At 36.4% G+C, this 19446-nt stretch overlaps 1 protein-coding gene across 2 annotated transcripts in view; it reads right to left on the bottom strand.

Moving 5' to 3' along the window:
• TMEM156 (transmembrane protein 156) overlaps window positions 1-13073 on the bottom strand; it is a 51824-nt gene extending 38751 nt beyond the window's left edge. For both annotated transcript variants that reach the window (XM_012531755.3, XM_033421658.2), the window contains exon 1: window positions 12917-13073. In XM_012531755.3, coding sequence (XP_012387209.1) covers window positions 12917-13004 — 88 coding nt within the window. In that variant the 5' untranslated portion in view covers window positions 13005-13073. The remainder of the gene's footprint in view (window positions 1-12916) is intronic.
• Between the last annotated feature and the right edge of the window lie 6373 nt (window positions 13074-19446).

Raw genomic sequence — 19446 nt, 5'->3', positions numbered from 1 at the left:
TTAATCTTGTATTTTTAGATATTTTGTGCCAGAAGTATTTTTTAAAGTATGACTGCAAGAACAGAAGTCTCATCTATCTGTTGAACTTCAAAAGTAAGTGATAATTTATAATAAAATCTTCATTGTTTGGCCCACAACAGGAGCTCCAGAAACTACTTTATGTCATATTTTCCCAATACCTAGGTTATTCCTCTGTTAATCAGTTGTCAGGGAAGTCTAAGGAAGCATGGATTATTTCAGACAATATATATATTCTAAGTGTTATTGGTCCAATATATTAGATATAAACCAGAGAAGATAAATTTTACCATGAGTTATAGTGAGTACAACTCCTCTGGAGAAGCATTTGGTGATTTCTTATAAAATTAAATATACTCAGTTATTTCACTACTAGATGGTTATCCAATGAAATGAAGATATATATTTATTCAAAGATCTGTAGAAGAATGTTCATAACCGCATTTTTATAATAGCCAAAAACTGGAAACAACCCAGTGGTTGAAAGGACAATTGTAGTGTATTTGGACAATGGGCTACTTGGCAATAAACAGAAGGGAACTACTGATACACTCAATAACATGGATTAATCTCAGAAACATTATACTAAGCTGAAGAAGCCAGACCAAAAGTAGATACTTTGTGATTATTCCATTTATACAAAGTATAAGGGACTTCACTGGTGATCCAGTGGTTAAGACTCCATGCTCCCAGTGTAGGGGGCCTGGGTTCAATCCTCTGGTCAGGGCAGTAGATCCCGCATGCCGCAACTAAGACCTGGTGCAGCCAAATAAATAAATATATTTAAAAAAAAATACAAAGTATAAGAAGGGACAAAACTAAACTATGGTGAGCTAGGCCAGAAAGTCGCCTTGGGGTTGGAAGGAGAGTTGATCGGAAAGAGCAGAAGGAATCTTCCTGAGAGTGATGACAATCTGTACCTTGTATAGGGTGATAGATAGGTGCATACAACTGTGAAAATTCATGAAACTGAACACTTAAGACCTTTCCATTTTATTATATGTAAATTATGTCTTTAAAAAAAAAGTCAAACCGAACAAAACGTAGCCAATTATTTCTAAAGATCTTTCATCATTACTGGATATTCTGTAGCTAAATTCAGCAATTTAAAAATATTAGCTGCCAGAGGTGTAGACAAGATGGCAGAGTAGGAAGATCTTGAGCTCACATCCTTCCATGGGCACACGAAAATTACAGATATTTATAGGTCAACTATCAATGAGAACAACCTGAAGACTAGCGGAAAAGATTTTTCACAACTAAAGATATAGAGAAGAAAGCACAATTAGATGGGAAGGAGGAGCAGAGACGTGGCACAGTCAAGACCATGCCTCCAGGTAGGTGGCCCACAAATGGGAGCATAATCACAACTGCAAAGGTTCTCTCCAAGGACCAAGGGGTTTGAGCCCCACTTTGGGCTCCCTAGCCCAGGGGTTCTGCACCAGAAACATGAGCCCCCAGAACACTTGGTTTTGAAGGCCAGAGAGGTTTACATATGGGAGAGTCAGAGGGCTGTAGGAAACAGGGACTCCACTGAAAATTTCACACCCCCCAAGTCTCAGCACAGAAGTAGGCTTGAAAGAAGCCTGGGTCAGGCTGATCCTGGAGAGCTGCCCAGCGACGTGGGAAGCACCTGAGATTCTTGCTTGTGGACGTAGATGCTGGTGGCAGCCATTCTTGGGAGCTCATTCTACCACAAGAACACAGGTGCTGGAAAGTGCCATTTTGGAGTCCTCCCTCCAGCCTATTAGCATCAGGGGCTTACCCACCCACTAGCAGGCCAGCCACTAGCACCAGGCCCCCGCAGGCCCCACAGCCAGCTGCACCAGGACCTGGCTCCACCAGCTGGCCAGCAGCCACCACACAAGCAGAGCCTGGCAGCCAACCAGCCAGGGGCCAGCCCCACCTACCAGAGTGCAAACAGTAGTTGGCCCCAAAACAACGGAAGGTCCCACACAGCCAAGTAGGAAGTACCCCTAGAGCATATAGCTCCAGTGACCATGAAGGAGTGTTCTGTTGGGCCCCATGAGACTTCTCCTACATAAGGCCACTTCTCCAAGACTGGGAAATGTAAATGGCCTAAAAAATACATATAAATAAACACAGAGAACTGGGCAAAATCCGGAGACAGAGGAATATGTTCCAAACAAAGGAAAAAGACAAAATCCCAGAAGAACTAAGTGAAGTTGAGATAAGCAATCTACCCAATAAAGAATTCAGGGCAATGATCATAAAGATGCTCAATGAACTCAGAAGAATAAATGAACACAGTGAGAGGTTTAACAAAGAGAAAATATAAAGAAGAACCGAAAAGCTAAAGAATACAATAACTGAAATAAAAAACACACTAGAAGGAATCAACAATAGATTAGATGATACGGAGAAAAAGATTAGCAAAGTAGGAGACAAAGTAGTGGAAATCATCCAAGTTGAACAGAAAAAGGAATTTTTTTCAACTTCAAGCATACTAATATTTGCATTATAGGGATCCCAGGAGAAGGGAAAGAGAGAAATGTGCAGACAATTTATTTGAAGACATAATAGCTAAAAAATTTCCTAACTTGGGAAAGGAAATAGACATCCAGGTTCAAGAAGTACATAAAGTCCCAAATAAGATGAACCCAAAGTGGTCCACACCAAGACACATTATAATTAAAATGGCAAAAATTAAAGATAAAGAGAATCTTAAAATCAGCAAGGGAAAAGCAACTAGTTACATATAAGGAAACTCCCATAAAACTCTCAGCTGACTTTTCAGCAGAAACTTTGCAGGCCAGAAGGGATATATTCAAAATGATGAAAGGAAAAAAACCTACAACCAAGAACACTCTATCCTGCAAGGCTATCATTCAGATTTGTAGGAAATATAAAGAGTTTTACAGATAAGCAGAAGCTAAGAGTTCAGAACCACTAAACTGGCTTTACAAGAAATATTAAACGGACTTCTCTAAGTGGAAAAAAAAGACCACAACTAGAAATATGAAGTTACAAAGGGAAAAATCCCATTGGTGAAAGCAAACAGTAGATCAACCACTTATATTATGATGGTTAAAAAACAAAAGCAGTAAAATCATCTATATCTACAATAAGTAGTTAAGGGATACACAAAACAAAAAAATGTAAAATATGATGTCAAAGGCATTAAACATTTGGGGGATAGTAAAAATGCAGGGTTATTATAATACCTGCAAACATAAGAGATCATCACCTTAAAACAATTACATATATTATAGGTTGTCATATATACCTCTTGGTAACTACTAACCAAAAATCTATAATAGATTCTCATACAAAAAACAGAAAAGGAACCCAAACATAACACTAAAGATAATCATCAAATCACAAGAGAGCAAAAGAAGAGGGAAGGAACAAATAAGGACTGCAAAACAACCCCAAAACAATTAACAAAATGTCAGTAAGTACATACCTATCAATAATTACTTTAAATTTAAGTGGACTAAATGCTCCAATCAAAAGATATAGCATGGGCTTCCCTGGTGGTGCAGTGGTTGAGAGTCTGCCTGCCGATGCAGGGGACACGGGTTCGTGCCCCGGTCTGGGAAGTTCCCACATGCCGCGGAGCGGCTAGGCCCATGAGCCATGGCCGCTGAGCCTGCGTGTCCAGAGCCTGTGCTCCGCAACGGGAGAGGCCACAACAGTGAGAGGCCTGCATACCGCAAAAAAAAAAAAAGATATAGCAGGGCTGAATGCATACAAAAACAAAACGCATATACATGCTGCCTACAAGAAACTCACTTCAGATCTACAGACACACGCAGACTGAAAGTGAGGGGATGGACAAGAATGCTCCATGCAAATGAAAAAAAAAACTGAGGTAGCAATAATTACATAAGACAAAATAGACTTCCAAACAAAGACTATAACAAGAGCCAAGGAAGAACATTATGTAATGATAATGGCATCAATCCAAGAAGGTAAAACAACTCTAAACATATATGCACCCAACCTAAGAGCAACTAAGTACATAAAGCACATATTAACAAATGTAAAGAGAGAAATTGACAGTAACACAACAACAGTGAGGGACTTTTAACACCGCACTTACATCAATGGACAGATCATACAGTCATAATATCAATAAGGAAACACTGGCCAACAGATTAGAGCAGACAGACTTAATAGATATACATAAAACATTTCATAGAAAAGCAGCAGAATACACATTCTCTTCAAGTGAACATAAAATGTTCTCCAAGATAGATCTCATGCTACTCCACAACACAAGTCTCAGTAAATTTAAGAAGATTGAAATCTTATCAAGCACCTTTTCTGACTACAACAGTATGAGACTAGAAATCAACTACAAGAAAAAAACTGGAAAAAACACAAACACATGGAGGCCAAAGAATATGCCGCTAAGTGACCAATGGGTCACTGAAGAAATTAAAGAGGAAATAAAAAAATACCTGGACAAATGAAAATGGAAACACAACAATCCAAAATCTATGGGGTGCAGCAAAAGCAGTTCTAAAAGGAAAGTTTATAGCAATATAAGCTTACCTCAGGAAACAAGAAAAATAAGTAAACAATCTAACCTTACACCTAAAGGAACCAGAAAAGGAAGACAAAGTTAGCAGGAGGAAAAAACTCATAAAGATCAGAGCAGAAATAAATGAAATTGAGACTGAAAAAAAAAAAAAGAAAAGAAAAGATCAATGAAACTAAGAGCTGGTTCTTGGAAGAGATAAATAAAATTGATGACCCTTTCACCAGACTATCAAGAGAAAAGGAGGGCTTCCCTGGTGGCACAGTGGTTAAGAATCCATCTGCCAATGCAGGAGACATGGGTTCAAGCCCTGGTCCGGGAAGATCCCACATGCAGCAGAGCAGCTAAGCCCGTGCGCCACAACTACTGAGACTGCGTGCCTAGAACCCATGCTCTGCGACAAGAGAAGCCACCGCAATAAGAAGCCCTCACACTGCAACGAAAAGCAGCCTCTGCTCGCTGCAACTAGAGAAAGCCTGTACACAGCAACGAAGACCCAACGCAGCCATAAATTAAATAAATAAATAAAATTTTTAAAAGAGAGAGAGAGAAAAGGAGAGAGAGCCCAAATAAATAAAATCAGAATAGTTACAACCAACATCACAGTAATACAAAGGGATCATAAGAGATTAGTACAAACAATTATATACCAATAAAAAGGACAACCTAGAGAAATGGATAAATTCCTAGAAACGTTCAATCTCCCAGGACCAAATCAGGAAGAAATAGAAAGTATGAACAGACTGATTAGCAATAATGAAATTGAATCAATAATTTTAAAACTCCCAACAAACGATAGTCCAGGACCAGAGAGCTTTGCAGGTAAAGTCCACCCAACATTTAAAAAGAGTTAATACCTATCCTACTTAAACTATTTCAGATAATTTAAAGGGAAGGAGTGCCTCCAAACTCATTCTACAAGGACAGCATCACCCTGATACCAAAACCAGATAAAGACACCACCAAAAACAAAAAGAAAATTATAGGCCAATATAACTGAAAATATTAGCAAACCGAAGTCAACAATACATTAAAAGGATCATACACCATGATCAAGTGGGATTTATCCCAGAGATGCAAGGATGGCATTTTTCACAGAACTAGAACAAATAATTCTAAAATTTGTATGGAACCACAAAGACCCCGGATAGTTTAAAAAAAAAATCTTAAAAAAGAAAAGCTTGAGGTATCACACTCCCTGATTTCAAATTATACTACAAAGCTACAGTAATCAAAGAGTATTACTGGCACAAAACAGATACATAGATCAATGGAACAGAATAGAGAGCCCAGAAATAAACCCACACTTAAATGATCAATTAATCTATGACAAAGGAGGCAAGAATATGCAATGAGGAAAAGACAGCCTCTTCAATAAACAGTGTTGGAAAAACTGGACAGATACATGCAAAAGAATCAAACTGGAGTACTTTCTCACACCGTATACAAAAATGGACTGAAAATGGATTAAAGACTTCAATGTAAGACTTAAAACCATAAATCTTCCAGAAGAAAACATAGGCAGTAAGTTCTTTGATATTGGTCTTATTAATATTTTTGGATCTGTCTCCTCAGGCAAGGGAAGCCAAAGCAAAAATAAACAAACAGGACCATGTCAAACTAAAAAGCTTTTGCACAGTGAGGGAAAATACCAGCAAAATGAAAAGGCTGCCTACTGAATGAGAGAAGATACTTGCAAACAGTGTATCTGATAAGGGATTAATATCACAAAGAGCTCATACAATCCAACAGCAAAAAATCCACCAACTAAATTAAAAATGGGCCAAGGACCCAAATAACATTTTCCAAAGAAGACATACAGATGGCCAACAGTCACATGAAAAGATGCTCAACATCACTAATCATCAGGTAAATGCAAATCAAAACCACAATAAGATACCACCTGTCAGAATGGCTGTTATAAAAATACAACAAATAAGTGTTGGCAAGAATGTGAAGAAAAGGATACCCTTGTGCACTACTGGTGGGAATGTAAACTGGTGCAGCCACTATGGAAAATAGTATGGAGGTTACTCAAAAAATAAAAACAGAACTACCATATGATCCAGCAATTCCATTTCTGGGTATTTTTCCAAAGAAAACAAAAATACTAATTTGAAAAGATATATGCATCCCTATATTCATTGCAGCATTATTTACAATAGCCAAGATATGGAAGCAACCTAAGTATCCATTGACAGATGAATAGATGAACAATATGTGGTATACACAGTTGACCCTTGAACAACACAGGTTTGGAACTGCATGGGTCCAAACTTTACATGGATTTTTTTCAATAGTAAATACTACAGTACTACAAGGTCCACAGTTGGTTGAATCTGCAGATGCAGAACAGTGGGTGGGTGTGGAGGAACTGCGTGTTTGGAGGGCCAATTATAAGTTATGCATGGATTTTTTGCTTTAAGGAGGGTCAGCACCCCTAAAAACTGTGTTGTTTAAGGGTCAATTGTATATACAATGGAATATTGCTCAGCCATAGAAAATAACGAAATCTTGACAGTTGTGACAACATGGATGGACCTAGAGGGTATTATGTAAGTAAAATCAGTCAGACAGAGAAAGACAAATACTGTATTATTTCACTTATATGTGGAATCTAAAAACAAAATAAACATATCAAAACAGAAACAGACTCATACAGAGCAAACTGGTAGTTGTTAGAGGGGAGAGGGGTGAGGGGAAGAGTGAAATAGATGAGCGAGATTAACTCTCAGGGATGTAATGTCTGGCATAGGGAATATAATCAATAATATTGTAAAAACTTTGTATGGTGACAGATGGTAACTAGACTTATTGTGGCAATCATTTTGTAATATATAAAGATATCAAATCACTATGTTGTACACCTGAAACTAATATAATATGGTAAGTCAATTATACTTAAATTTAAAATTTTTAATTAAAAAATTCTTGTCTCTAACCACATAAACCGCATAAAAAATATGCCATGATAAATTTCTATTCCACAAGAATTAAAATATGCATATTGGTTGCCAGGATAGAAGTTCATGGCTTACCTGCCTAATTTACAGAGACGTTAGTTAATATATATTGCTTTCCTTTGGTCACAGGTCTGCTTCTTTAACAACTGGCATAGACTCAAAAGAGTATCGATTTCAATAGCAAAAACTCTATTATATTTCCATTTGAGTACAATAGTTGAAGCTTCTCTAGCAATATTGAGCGGGAAAGGGTGAAAAAATATCACGTTGTGTATGGATGATATATCCATGGTGTTAACCAGATTAGGAAAACGGCAGTCTAGAGAGAATATGGATTTATTCAGAGATCATTTGGGGAAGACAATATAAAATATTTCCTAGGAGGAAGGGGCAAGGTTTGGGATCACTTTTAACCTATGGTCGCAGTATATGAATGGCAGGTTTGGGACATAAGAAAGAGACTACTGGTTTTATTTGTCAAAACAAGGAAAGTAAATGCACACTGTGAAATTCTCCATTGGGGAAAAAAATGGTAGGTAAATGATTCAGGGTAAAGTGATGCATATCTTTTAAGTAAAAGATTCTGTGAAATAAATTTCAGAGGGTGCACAACCTAAAAGTTCTAGGTTTGTGGTGAAATTTTATGTTTCAAAAATGTAAGATGAGGATAATAATGCCTGACCTACCTAAATTAAAAGATGGTTGTGAGGGTCTGATGGGAAATACTTTCTTCCAGAAAGCATTTTCTTTTTTATTTCCTTTATAATATTTTTAATTTCCTTTACAATATGACTCAGAAATTTCACTTAAGCACAAACTGAGTGCCTTCTAATGTGCCGAGTACGTCCTAAGTGCTTGAAATATGAACAAAACAGACAAAAAACCCTCATTTTCACTGAGCTTACATTCTATTTGGAGAAATCAGGCAACAAAAACTATAAACAATAAATAAGTAAATAATATAGGTGGTAAGCGCTATGGAGAAAAGAAACAGCGGTATAAGGGGAATATACATTACCATATTAATGTTTTAGAGAAAGCCGTTTTTTCTATAAAAACAAAAAAGATATTCCGAGAGAACATTTATCTACTAATGCAGATGAATGAGACATGTAATGAGAAAGCTTCCCAAGCAAGGGTTATTGGTTGTAACCTCGCCTATGAGAGAATAAGGCCAATTCTGCCAAAGCAGTGAAAAGCATTATTTTCAGCAGTAATTTTTTTGCCAGTATGTATGTCTAAGATATATATGTAAAAATACCATGTCCATTAGTAGCCATTTTAAAACTATAATGATTCAGAAAAATCAGTAAGAAATAAAATCTTTAAAAAAGCAAATTTATCCATCTAGGCTTATTCCTTCTTCCTGTAGATTTTCAGAATAGTCTCCCTTGAGAATGATGCTTCACCATTAATGAGTTGAAATCTTTAATGAGTTAAAATAAGTTATTATATGTAAAAGTACTTGGTGTATAATACCTGCAGATGTATGTATAAATATTTGTTAAATTTTTAAAAAACTTTTTTTAATAGTCATGACTATATCCCAGACCTGATTGGGGATGACTGATTAAATTATTAATGCATCAGCCAATAAGAAAATAAAGTGCCCATTTTTTGAGAACTAAGATAAGAATTTCTCAAATTAATTGCAGTTACCCTGATTACACTGGTCTTTATAATATAGACATAAGTAATATGTACATACGCTCATATACTTCAGGGTTTATCCTATAGTTTGTAAGTATTTGAGGTTCCTTTATCCTTTGTTTTCTTCCATTGCACTGCTCACTATACAGCCATTTCCATCAGAAAGTGTGAAGTGGAAGGGAAATGAAAGCTGGTAAACATAGTGTATGTCAGTTTGGCTCTTAAAAGTAAGAGAGGCGGGCTTCCCTGGTGGCGCAGTGGTTGAGAGTCCGCCTGCTGATGCGGGGGACACGGGTTCGTGCCCCGGTCCGGGAGGATCCCACATGCCGTGGAGCGGCTGGACCCGTGAGCCATGGCCGCTGAGCCTGTGCGTCCGGAGCCTGTGCTCCGCAACGGGAGAGGCCACAGCAGTGAAAGGCCCGCGTACCGCAAAAAAAAAAAAGTAAGAGAGGAAGTCAAAACAGCTAGATGAAATTAGGTATGAGGTGTTTTCATCTGTGCTATTCCTGGTCCTCGTCACCAAAGTCAGGAATATACTCACATAACTCACTAAAATTTCTGGCTTCAAGAATTTCTGAGATATAAATACGAATATATTTTATTTGAAAATCAATAACAATTGCTTCTTTTAGAAAGTGCTCCTGCAAGTAGCGAAGGAGAAATATTGGGTGATCATTAGAACTCTGACAATTATTTCTCTTTGTGAATGAAAATGGAAGAAACATCCTCCCCCAGACAGGACTGGAAGCAACTTTTATGTTCCCATTGCATCTTTTTAACGTTGCTATTTTCATGATTACAGTATTGTATTTAATTATTTAACAGTCAGTCCTCCCCTTGACTGAAAACTTTTTGAAGGAAGAATTGCCTTCATTTTTGTAGCCTTGGGTTCCTAGTACAGTTAGACACTATTCGTAAGTGAAAGAATAAGTAAAGATCACTGAGATTTATATGAGTTAACCAGGTCTCTCTCTCTCTCTTAAACACTGTAAGTCCACCTAAAGCAGGTTGGTAAAACATCTTTTATTTGGAACAACCCAGCTCCCTTAATTTCAAGAACTCTGAATAAAAATATATCCATACCCTTTTATATCTCTATTATCTAATGCAATGTAAGAGTATGAAACCGTTATATTAACTACTGTGTCTTAGTATAAGCTGCCTTTCCAATAAACTGAAAACTAGAATAAGCTATCTTGCCAGTGCAAACCAATGTAAAGTTATTAGAAGTCCCAAACACCATTAAAGAAGTTCCCCATCTTTGCTAAAGTTAGACTAAATAGCTTATACTATGTAATTATAATAATTGAATATTCTGTGTAATGATTATTCAGATACATTCTTGATGAAAAATGATCAAACACAGTGTTCTATTTTTAACTTAGGCCTTCAGAGGATTTATTATTTTGAAATCAAATCTATTAAACCTGGTGAATACATTATTCCTCATTAAGATTCCTTTTGAATTCATTCGACATGTTAAAGACAGTGTATCAATAAATAATTTGCAAGTAAAAATCATTTTATAATATTTATCTTAGAAATTAAAGTGAATAGAATATAAGAATGGAAAAAAGACACAAGTAACTGATAGGAAGGGTAAGACTACATGGGAAACTCTCAAGGTTAATTTTAGCACTTCTGGAACTATTTTATCATCTAAATAATCTTACTAGATATTTTATTTTATGAAATACATCAGTTAACAAGTCAACTCATTTCATAAGGCAACTTATTGTGATTAAATATTATTTTAGGCCTTCTCTGGTAGTGCAGTGGTTGAGAGTCCTCCTGCCGATGCAGGGGACACGGGTTTGTGCCCCGGTCTGGGAAGATCCCACATGCCACGGAGCGGCTGGGCCCGTGAGCCATGGCCACTGAACCTGCGCGTCCGGAGCCTGTGCTCCACAACGGGAGAGGCCACAACAGTGAGAGGCCCACATACCGCAAAAAAAAGAAAAAAAAAATTATTTTTTAAAAAGACAAAACAATTATGTGCCCTTAGTTTAATCAATATAAAACTGTATAAAATGAAGATATATAAACTTGCTCCTGGTGATCCATAAACCATTATAAAATATAAAGCATTATTATTACACTATTGCATGTGTAAAACATTTTGCCTAAGAATCAACTTTTCATTTATGGCAGCTCTGTGCAAAATTCCTTCTACCACAAAATGATATTAGGACAAAATGGTGGTTTTCAAACAGTTTTGTTTGTTGGTTCCAAGGAGAGTTCCTTTGAAACAAAATTCTCAGATAAATCCATCACTCTAAAAAGAGTTGGAGGAAATATCTACGTTGCTCTTGGACAAGGAAAAGAGAAATGGGTATTTTAAATTTTAGGAGGCAGTAAAGGTAGTATTGGAAGCTATTGTAATCAGTTAAGAAACTAAGAGTACAAAATCATTATCAGTGATGGTTGATTATTGTCGAGACATCTGCCCCCAAAAGAAAAACTTTTAACATGCTCTTGTAGTCACCAGCCCTCACAAAACACTAACCAATACTTAGCAAATAGATCATTAAATCTTTTAGACTGATTACCTGGTTTTCATTAGATCCAACCTGATTTTCTTTAGAGGTGCTAGATACATCTATCTGATCTACCTTAGACAGCTATTAAATGAGCTACCCCTCAGCCCACAATAGCTTAAAAATTGAAATAGGTTATCTCCATTCCAATTCTAACTATTCCTTTTATATTTTCACTCAGTGAAATCAAGAATTAAAATATATGCTATGATTGCTTAATCTAAGCAACATAATGCCAGAAAACCAAGAGTAATTTGAAAAATTCAATTATTCACAAAATGGACATTCATAATGTTTATTTATCAAAAAAAATTTTATCTGCTACTTTACATCATGTATATACAATATTAAATAATCATTGCAATATGTCACCAAATGTTATTAGCAAAAGTATTTTCATCTGGCCACTTAGTATTATGTATATGCAATAATAAATAATCATTGCAAAAAGTCATGAAATATAAGCTTTTCTCTGATTTTAATCAAATTCATATGATAACTTTTTAATGATAGAACACAACATTTTCTTTTTACTTTTTCTTCTTATAAAATGCTAGGGAGAACAATTACCATTCAAACAATCACACTAATATATTTTCAAATCTTTTACTGACACATAAACATAGTTTAAATTTACATCTATTTATTTTCCTACCCTAGGTTTCAGCAATATCACAATTTTCTGAAATACACACAAAGCTAATTTTGTTCCATTTTTCTCTAGTTGCAAATATGCACAGGCATACACGTGCTTAAATTTGCACCCATCTTATTTTGAAAAAAATCTAAATACATTTCCATAAAGTGACAGTAAGTGATGTGTGTGAAATAGTTGTGATAGAGGGAATTCAAGCATTTTTAACATAGTAAATGTTACTTTCTTTATAAAATAATTCCAGAATGTAAAAGCATAATTAAAACTGTTTTGAAGGAAACTTTCAAAGAGCAAAATCATATGATGAGATTATCGTAAACTCAATGTTTGAAAGCTAGACTACAGATTTCAAGTATTTCTTTTCATTTTTTCATTTCATTGTTGTATGCTATAATACTTAAGTACTGTACTATACTGTACTATATAACAGTCAACTAAAATTGCCATCTCATTTTATTAGCTTTTCAGGCATAGAACTTCAGCCCACACAACATGTACTCAAAAACAAAGGCCTTTCCTGTAACCATTAGCTGACATAAGTTTTAAAAATTAAAAAAGAAAAAGTAGATTGTAATTAAATACTCACTGTTTGGTGTCTTGAAATATTCTGGCAAAATTAAAATGAACGTGATTACCATGGCCAAAAGTAATTTAAGGAGGGCTGTATTTGTCATGTCTCTTCACATGACACATGTGTTCTCATCAAGTACATTGATGGCATGTTTCTTCCTGGTTTAAGTTTCATCTCTGCGGTACTTTGTTTATACAGCTTACCTCATACTCACTTCCTTTTTTATAAAAAGGAGGCCTTAACTGAGACTTCATTTTTGAGTCACTTTCCACTAAGAAAACTATCTTCTAACAAGCACTTTCAAACTATCTTCTAAACAAGAAAGAATAAAGAAATGATCTCAGGAAGAAAAGGGCTCTTGTTCTCATCTAAATTTGAAGCTATTTTCCTACACTTACCAATCTGTGTGAGTAAATATAAACCCACAATATACTCACCAAAAGTGAAATGATGAATGTCAGTTATGTCCAGGTTGTAAGAACGTCATTCATTCATTTACTTATTAAGTGATTATTGACCCACTTTTAAGTGTATTGTCCTGGATTCTGGTGTTCAGAAAACAATATGTCTAGAAGACAGTAAACAGTATAAAAGGTAAGGATAAATTAAAAAGACACATGTAAAATTTTGTCTCTACTACATTGTATAAAAGCAATAGAATGGTACTTATTATCATTATACCTATAAATACAGTGATTATTGTTACAGAATCCACATTTTCAGTTCCCATTTCAAAAAAAGATCTTTCATTACAATAATTCCAGTGAAATAAAATGCATCATCTTAGAATATAAATGAAGGGCAGGTAAAATTCATGGTGAATATAGAATATGTGCAAACAAGTATTTTTATTCTATTGTTCTTGTTTTCTGGTTTAAAAAAAAAATGGTATCAGATATGTCCAATCTTTTCTCCCTGCTCATTCCCTCTTGTACCCTCACCACCCATCCATTTCCATCTATCCTATTTCTTGTTCTTTACCCACCCAGCCCTGAGCTTTATGGAACAATGGGTGAGCTGGGGGTAGGAAGCAGGGAACAAAGGTCATCCTGTGAATATATTGTGAATATGAATTAACTGTCTTTTCTTCTGATTGGGTGCAACAATTTGTTGGACAAATGGGAATCATGGACCTTAGGACTTGAGTCTAAGAACAGTCAAAATGGGTGTATGACTTCAAATATAGGACTTATTTTATGACCAGCATCAAGGATCATTCAAAGAAAGAGAGAAATTGATGAGAGTTATGGCCTGCACCAATTACTGGACTGAGATATATTGGATTACAGGTCAGGCAGTGTCTTCAGTAGAGATTCTGGTAAGGATGGATGGGAAACCCTGTTCCTTAATTCTTACAGGTATCACTAACTGGTCAGTGGACTCTCTACTCCCCATTTTGACCCTGTTTTGATTCCCTCAGACATTCTAACTCTTATTTATGAATACAAACATTCCAACCATAACTTTACCAATGGCAATAAAATTGATCAAGAAAGTATTTACTTGACATAGCACTATTAAGTCAGTTTAATTCCTGGATGAATTTTTTTATAAGAGCAGTTAAACCACTTCTATATTTTTCCCCTTTAATTTTGATTTTACTGAAACTACTTTTTTTTTTTTTTTTGCGGTTCGCGGGCCTCTCACTGTTGTGGCCTCTCCCGTTACGGAGCACAGGCTCCGGACGCGCAGGCTCAGCGGCCATGGCTCACGGACCCAGCCGCTCCGCGGCATGTGGGATCTTCCCAGACCGGGGCACGAACCCGTGTCCCCTGCATCGGCAGGCGGACTCTCAACCACTGCGCCACCGGGGAAGCCCTGAAACTACTTTTGTTAGTACCTGTCCTTTTCTATGAACGACAGCGCTTTGGTTCATTTATTAATTTTTTTGTCCATATTAAATTTTATGGATTTGTGAGCTTTTTGTTTGTGTGGTAGTATTTCTTATAGATCTGCTCCTTTCCTTGCTACTCCCTTCCCCGCAATATGAACTCAGGCTGCTAAACTTATTCCTGAACACCTAGAAGATAAACTTCCCTAGCGGCATCATGGGTCCTTTGTCAATAATGGGCTGTTCCATGTTCTCTGCAGCTGGCTTCTCTGGTGCTGTACAGATGGTGGATGTCAGGAGGCCAGTCCAGGGTCCCTTAGTCCCAGGCCACTGCCTGGCTGCTCTGAGGATGTAGGGGTTCAGTGTCTCATACCTGGCCTATAATCCATTTGCCGGATACCAGTGTATCATCTCTGATTTAGCAAATCATGAGAAAATTGTGATATTCCTTCAGATATTTCAAGAATCTTTTATTGTCCTCGATTGTTCTATTATATTTTAATTTAATTTTCATAAATACTTTTGATCTTTCTGCTTACAGTTACTAATAGCTTAAAGTGTTAGCAGAACAATAGCCAGCAAGAAGTTCCAAGTACCCCTTGGGTCAAATCCTCCAAGATTCAATAGCAAGGGTGAAAAGAGCTGAAGTATCTTGCTTTTTCTGACTGCCATAATTCATCCACTAAAATGTTTTATTACTGACATGGCCACATAAAGTATGTCATTAAATATTTGCATTTTAAACACCACCAATCACGAAAATTTAAGAATTAGGTTGCAGTTTCTTGTAGGTAATCCAACTTAAAATGATAGTGCCTTAGAAATAAATAAATATGGGTTGTGCTAACTCTTGATTTTATTTAATTTTAATTTGAAGGTAGAACTGAAGCAGCAGAAAAGTAAGAAACAAATAAGTAGATAAGCATCTAGTGGTGTGTAAGAAACTTTGTTTAACAATGTTATTTGTGGCTTTGAAGGCCAGAGATGTAGTAAGCTCTAAACCTTTAAGTGTGTGACTCTGAGTTACTGTTAGAATATAATGTGAATTTAATGTGAATTAAAGGTACTGTGAGAAGCCCAGGAGACTCCCAGAGCCTGAGAAGTATGTAAGGGTAAAGGACACTCCTCTTTAGATGTCCCCCCTTGCATCTGTGCTCTCCTTTCTTTCATATTTCTGTACCATCACCTCTCTGTAAGCCAAACATGAAAACTCTACAGAATAAGTTATTTCTAAAGACTATTTGATGTAAAATAGATAGCTAGTGGGAAGCAGCTGCAGAGCACAGGGAGATCAGCTCCGTGCTTTGTGACCACTTAGAGGAGTGAGATAGGGAGGGTGGGAGGCAGACGCAAGAGGGAGGAGATATGGGGATGTATGTATATGTATAGCTGATTCACTTTGTTATACAGCAGAAATTAACACACCATTGTAAAGCAATTATACTCCAATAAAAATGTTAAAATAATAAAATAAATAAAATAAAGACTATTTGATTTTCTAATGGTTCATAGATCGAAATTTATTTAAGCATACTCCATTTGTCATTAAATATTTTTATATAGCACCACAATGTGAATAGTCACATGCATATATCTTTGTGCAAGTCTGATTATAGAGTAGAATTATGAAGACAAACAGCATAAAGATTTTTGAAGTTCTTAATTCATATAGATAACTGTCTCCCAGCAAAGTTGTGTCAACATATACTCTACCCACAGTGGATGGGGGTGCCCTTGTATCACCAAACTTCAACACTGGCCATTTTATTCTTCTAACCTTTGTCAATTTGAAAGGGAAAAAAAAAAACAAACTTGTTTTAATTTGTGTTTCTCTGATTGCTAGTAGGTCTGAACATATTCCATATTTACTGGCAATTTGAATTTCTTCTCTTTTGAATTGCCTCTTCATGTCTTTTATGGGAGCACTCATATCCTTGTTGTTGCTCTGTGGGCCTCTTTTCTCTATTGGGAATACGTATTTTTTGCCATATATGTTGCAAACATTTTCCCCAGGTTGTCGTGTTCCCTTTTATTTTGTATATGGTGGGGGTTTTCTCCCCCATTTTGTGACAATTTCCAAAGTACCACAAACATCAGATTATAAAAAGAGGATGACTACAAATCTGCAAACTCACTGTGGGCTTCTCTCTACTATCTCAATGAAGGAATAAAACCTTAATAAATCTAAAACACAAGAGACTGTTGATACTGTACTAGTGTTTAACATTCCTAAGTTTATATTTCATATTTGAGAGTTGGATTCTGGAAATACTTTAGTGTATCTATAATTCTAATTGAAAAAAGTCTTAATTAAATAATCGTATGTTGCGTGCTAGATACAACTTTTTTAAATGAGAGAATCCTTTATTTCAAGGAGCTGCTCTACCAGGAAAGCAAGAGCAACATAGTTTTAAAAAATAATAGTCTTAAAAATGATGGTTTGGATTTAAAGTCTGTGTAGTTATCTCTTATTGTATGAAATATACACTTGTAATACTTTATATGAGCAATATTTTTTCTTTGTTGAAACTACCCCCAATCCCTTCACTATATTCTGTGGAAAGATCTTTTGAGGTCAACAAAAACAATAGCAATGATCAATGACATTTATTAAATGTTTACTATGTGCTATTACACATTGTTGACTTAAAACAGGTAGACTGCCAATTATTTCTCCAGGAAAAAAAAAGTGGGGGTTGTTATTCAGGATCAGCAAAGAATTGCAATTCAGAGCCTGCAATCATGGCAAGCCACAAGCAAGTCCCCAGTAAAAGTGAAGAGGAGTACTCTTTTATAGAAGGGGAAAGGAAATTGGGAGGACTATAGTAAACAAAGAGTCCATGGATTTTCATTGGCTGAGTTGTGACAGTCTCTCATTGGTTGAGCTCTTGCCAGGCAAGAAGAGGAGTCTTTCTTCTTCCTGTTAGGCTCTCCTATTGTTGTAGGACATGGGAGCTCCCTGCCCTGGTCTCCCAACTCTATTTAATTGAGGTTTCTGTTGATTAATTTTTTTACAACATTACTGAGTGTTTTATATGGATTATTTTAATCAATCCCCAGCAACTTTCTGAGGGAGTTTCTATTGTTATTCCAATTTTATAGGCAAAGAATATGAGGCATAAAGTCAAGTAATGTGCTTAAAATCACATTGTTAATAAACAGTAAAGCTAAGCTTCAAACCCACAGAGTCTGACTGTAGATTTAATGCTGTCAACCACTGTGCTATACCCCCAGTTACAGACTGTGTGAGAACATTTGTCTGTCAGAGAAGAATCACTTATAAAATAATAATAATAGCAAACACAAATACAGTAAGTCCCCTACATACGAACCTTCAAGTTGCAAACTTTCAAAAATGCGAACATGCGTTCGCATGTCCAATCACGTAAGTTAGTTCTCGTGTCTGGCATTTACTGTCACATGCGTGCATCCTCTGCAAGTGGTTGTGCTTTTGTGTACTTTACTGTACAGTACTGTATAGAGTACAGTAGTACGGTATCTTTATTTCAAGCCCAGGATGTCCGGAAGCAAGTGTAAAATCAGCAATATATAGCCGATTGTGTTAGTTGAGTACCTAGGCTAACTTTGTTTGACTTAGGAACAAAACTGGCCTTATGAACGTGCTCTTGGAATGGAACCCATTCGTATGTAGGGGACTTACTGTATAGCCCTTTCTGTGTACCAGACATTGCTCTAGTCGAGGGTTTCTCACAGGTGGCACTACCAACGTTTGGGGCTGGATAAATCTTTGTAGGGGGCTATCCTGTGCATTGTAGGATGTTTAGCAGCAGAGGCCGGTAGCAACACTCCTCACCCCTGTTTGGACAACAACCACAAAAAATGTCTGCAGACAATCCCAGATGTCTCTGGGGTGGGCCAAATAGCTCCCAGTTGAGAACTACTGTGCTAAAAACTTCACTTACATTAAGTCATTTAATCCTAATAACAACTGTATGAAATAGTTGCTGTCATTATTTCCATTTTACCCACTTCAGACCAGTTCTATTCTAGATAATCTAATCATCCAGAAAGTGAATTTAAAAGACAATTCATAATCTGGACCAGTCTAATTACCTCTAAATGTATTACTTGAAGATAAACCATCTACTTTGGCACAGCAGTGCTTGGATTAACACATTTTGGGGGTGGAAATAATCTTTTATTAATGAGGCCTGCCTAAGTATAGAGAGGTTTTGGGGAAGCTCCATTGTCCTCATTCATTTTGCAGTTCATTCAGCAGACATTTAGTGAACACCTTACACAGTGTCAGGCAGTGTTCTGAACCCTGGAGATGAAGTGGGAAATGAAGCAAAGTCCTGGCACTCACATTCTGGTGGGAGTGTACATTCCAGTGACAGACAACAATCAAGAAAATAATGACAATAGTTCATTTTCAGATAATGTTAAGTGTTCTGAAAAAAAATAAGAGTATGATGTGCTAACAGAGAGTTGGGCAAGGTACATGTTGGTTTAAATAAGGATGTTAAAGAAGGCTTTCTATGATTTCTTTTATATGACACCAGGGGAAAGCAGAAGTGCAGAGACAGAAAACAGGCCAGTTGTTGCCAGAGGCTGGAGGTAGAGGGAGGGGTTGACTACAAAGGCATATGAGGGAATTTTTAAGGTGATGGAAATATTATATATCTTGATTATATCTTGATGATGACGGCTATTATACAACTGTATGCAAAAACTCTAGAACTGTACACTGAAA

This window comes from Orcinus orca, chromosome 4 (genome assembly GCF_937001465.1).
Source record: "Orcinus orca chromosome 4, mOrcOrc1.1, whole genome shotgun sequence".
In the NCBI taxonomy this organism is placed as follows: Eukaryota; Metazoa; Chordata; class Mammalia; order Artiodactyla; family Delphinidae; genus Orcinus; species Orcinus orca.
This window is presented reverse-complemented; position numbering and strand designations above follow the sequence as displayed.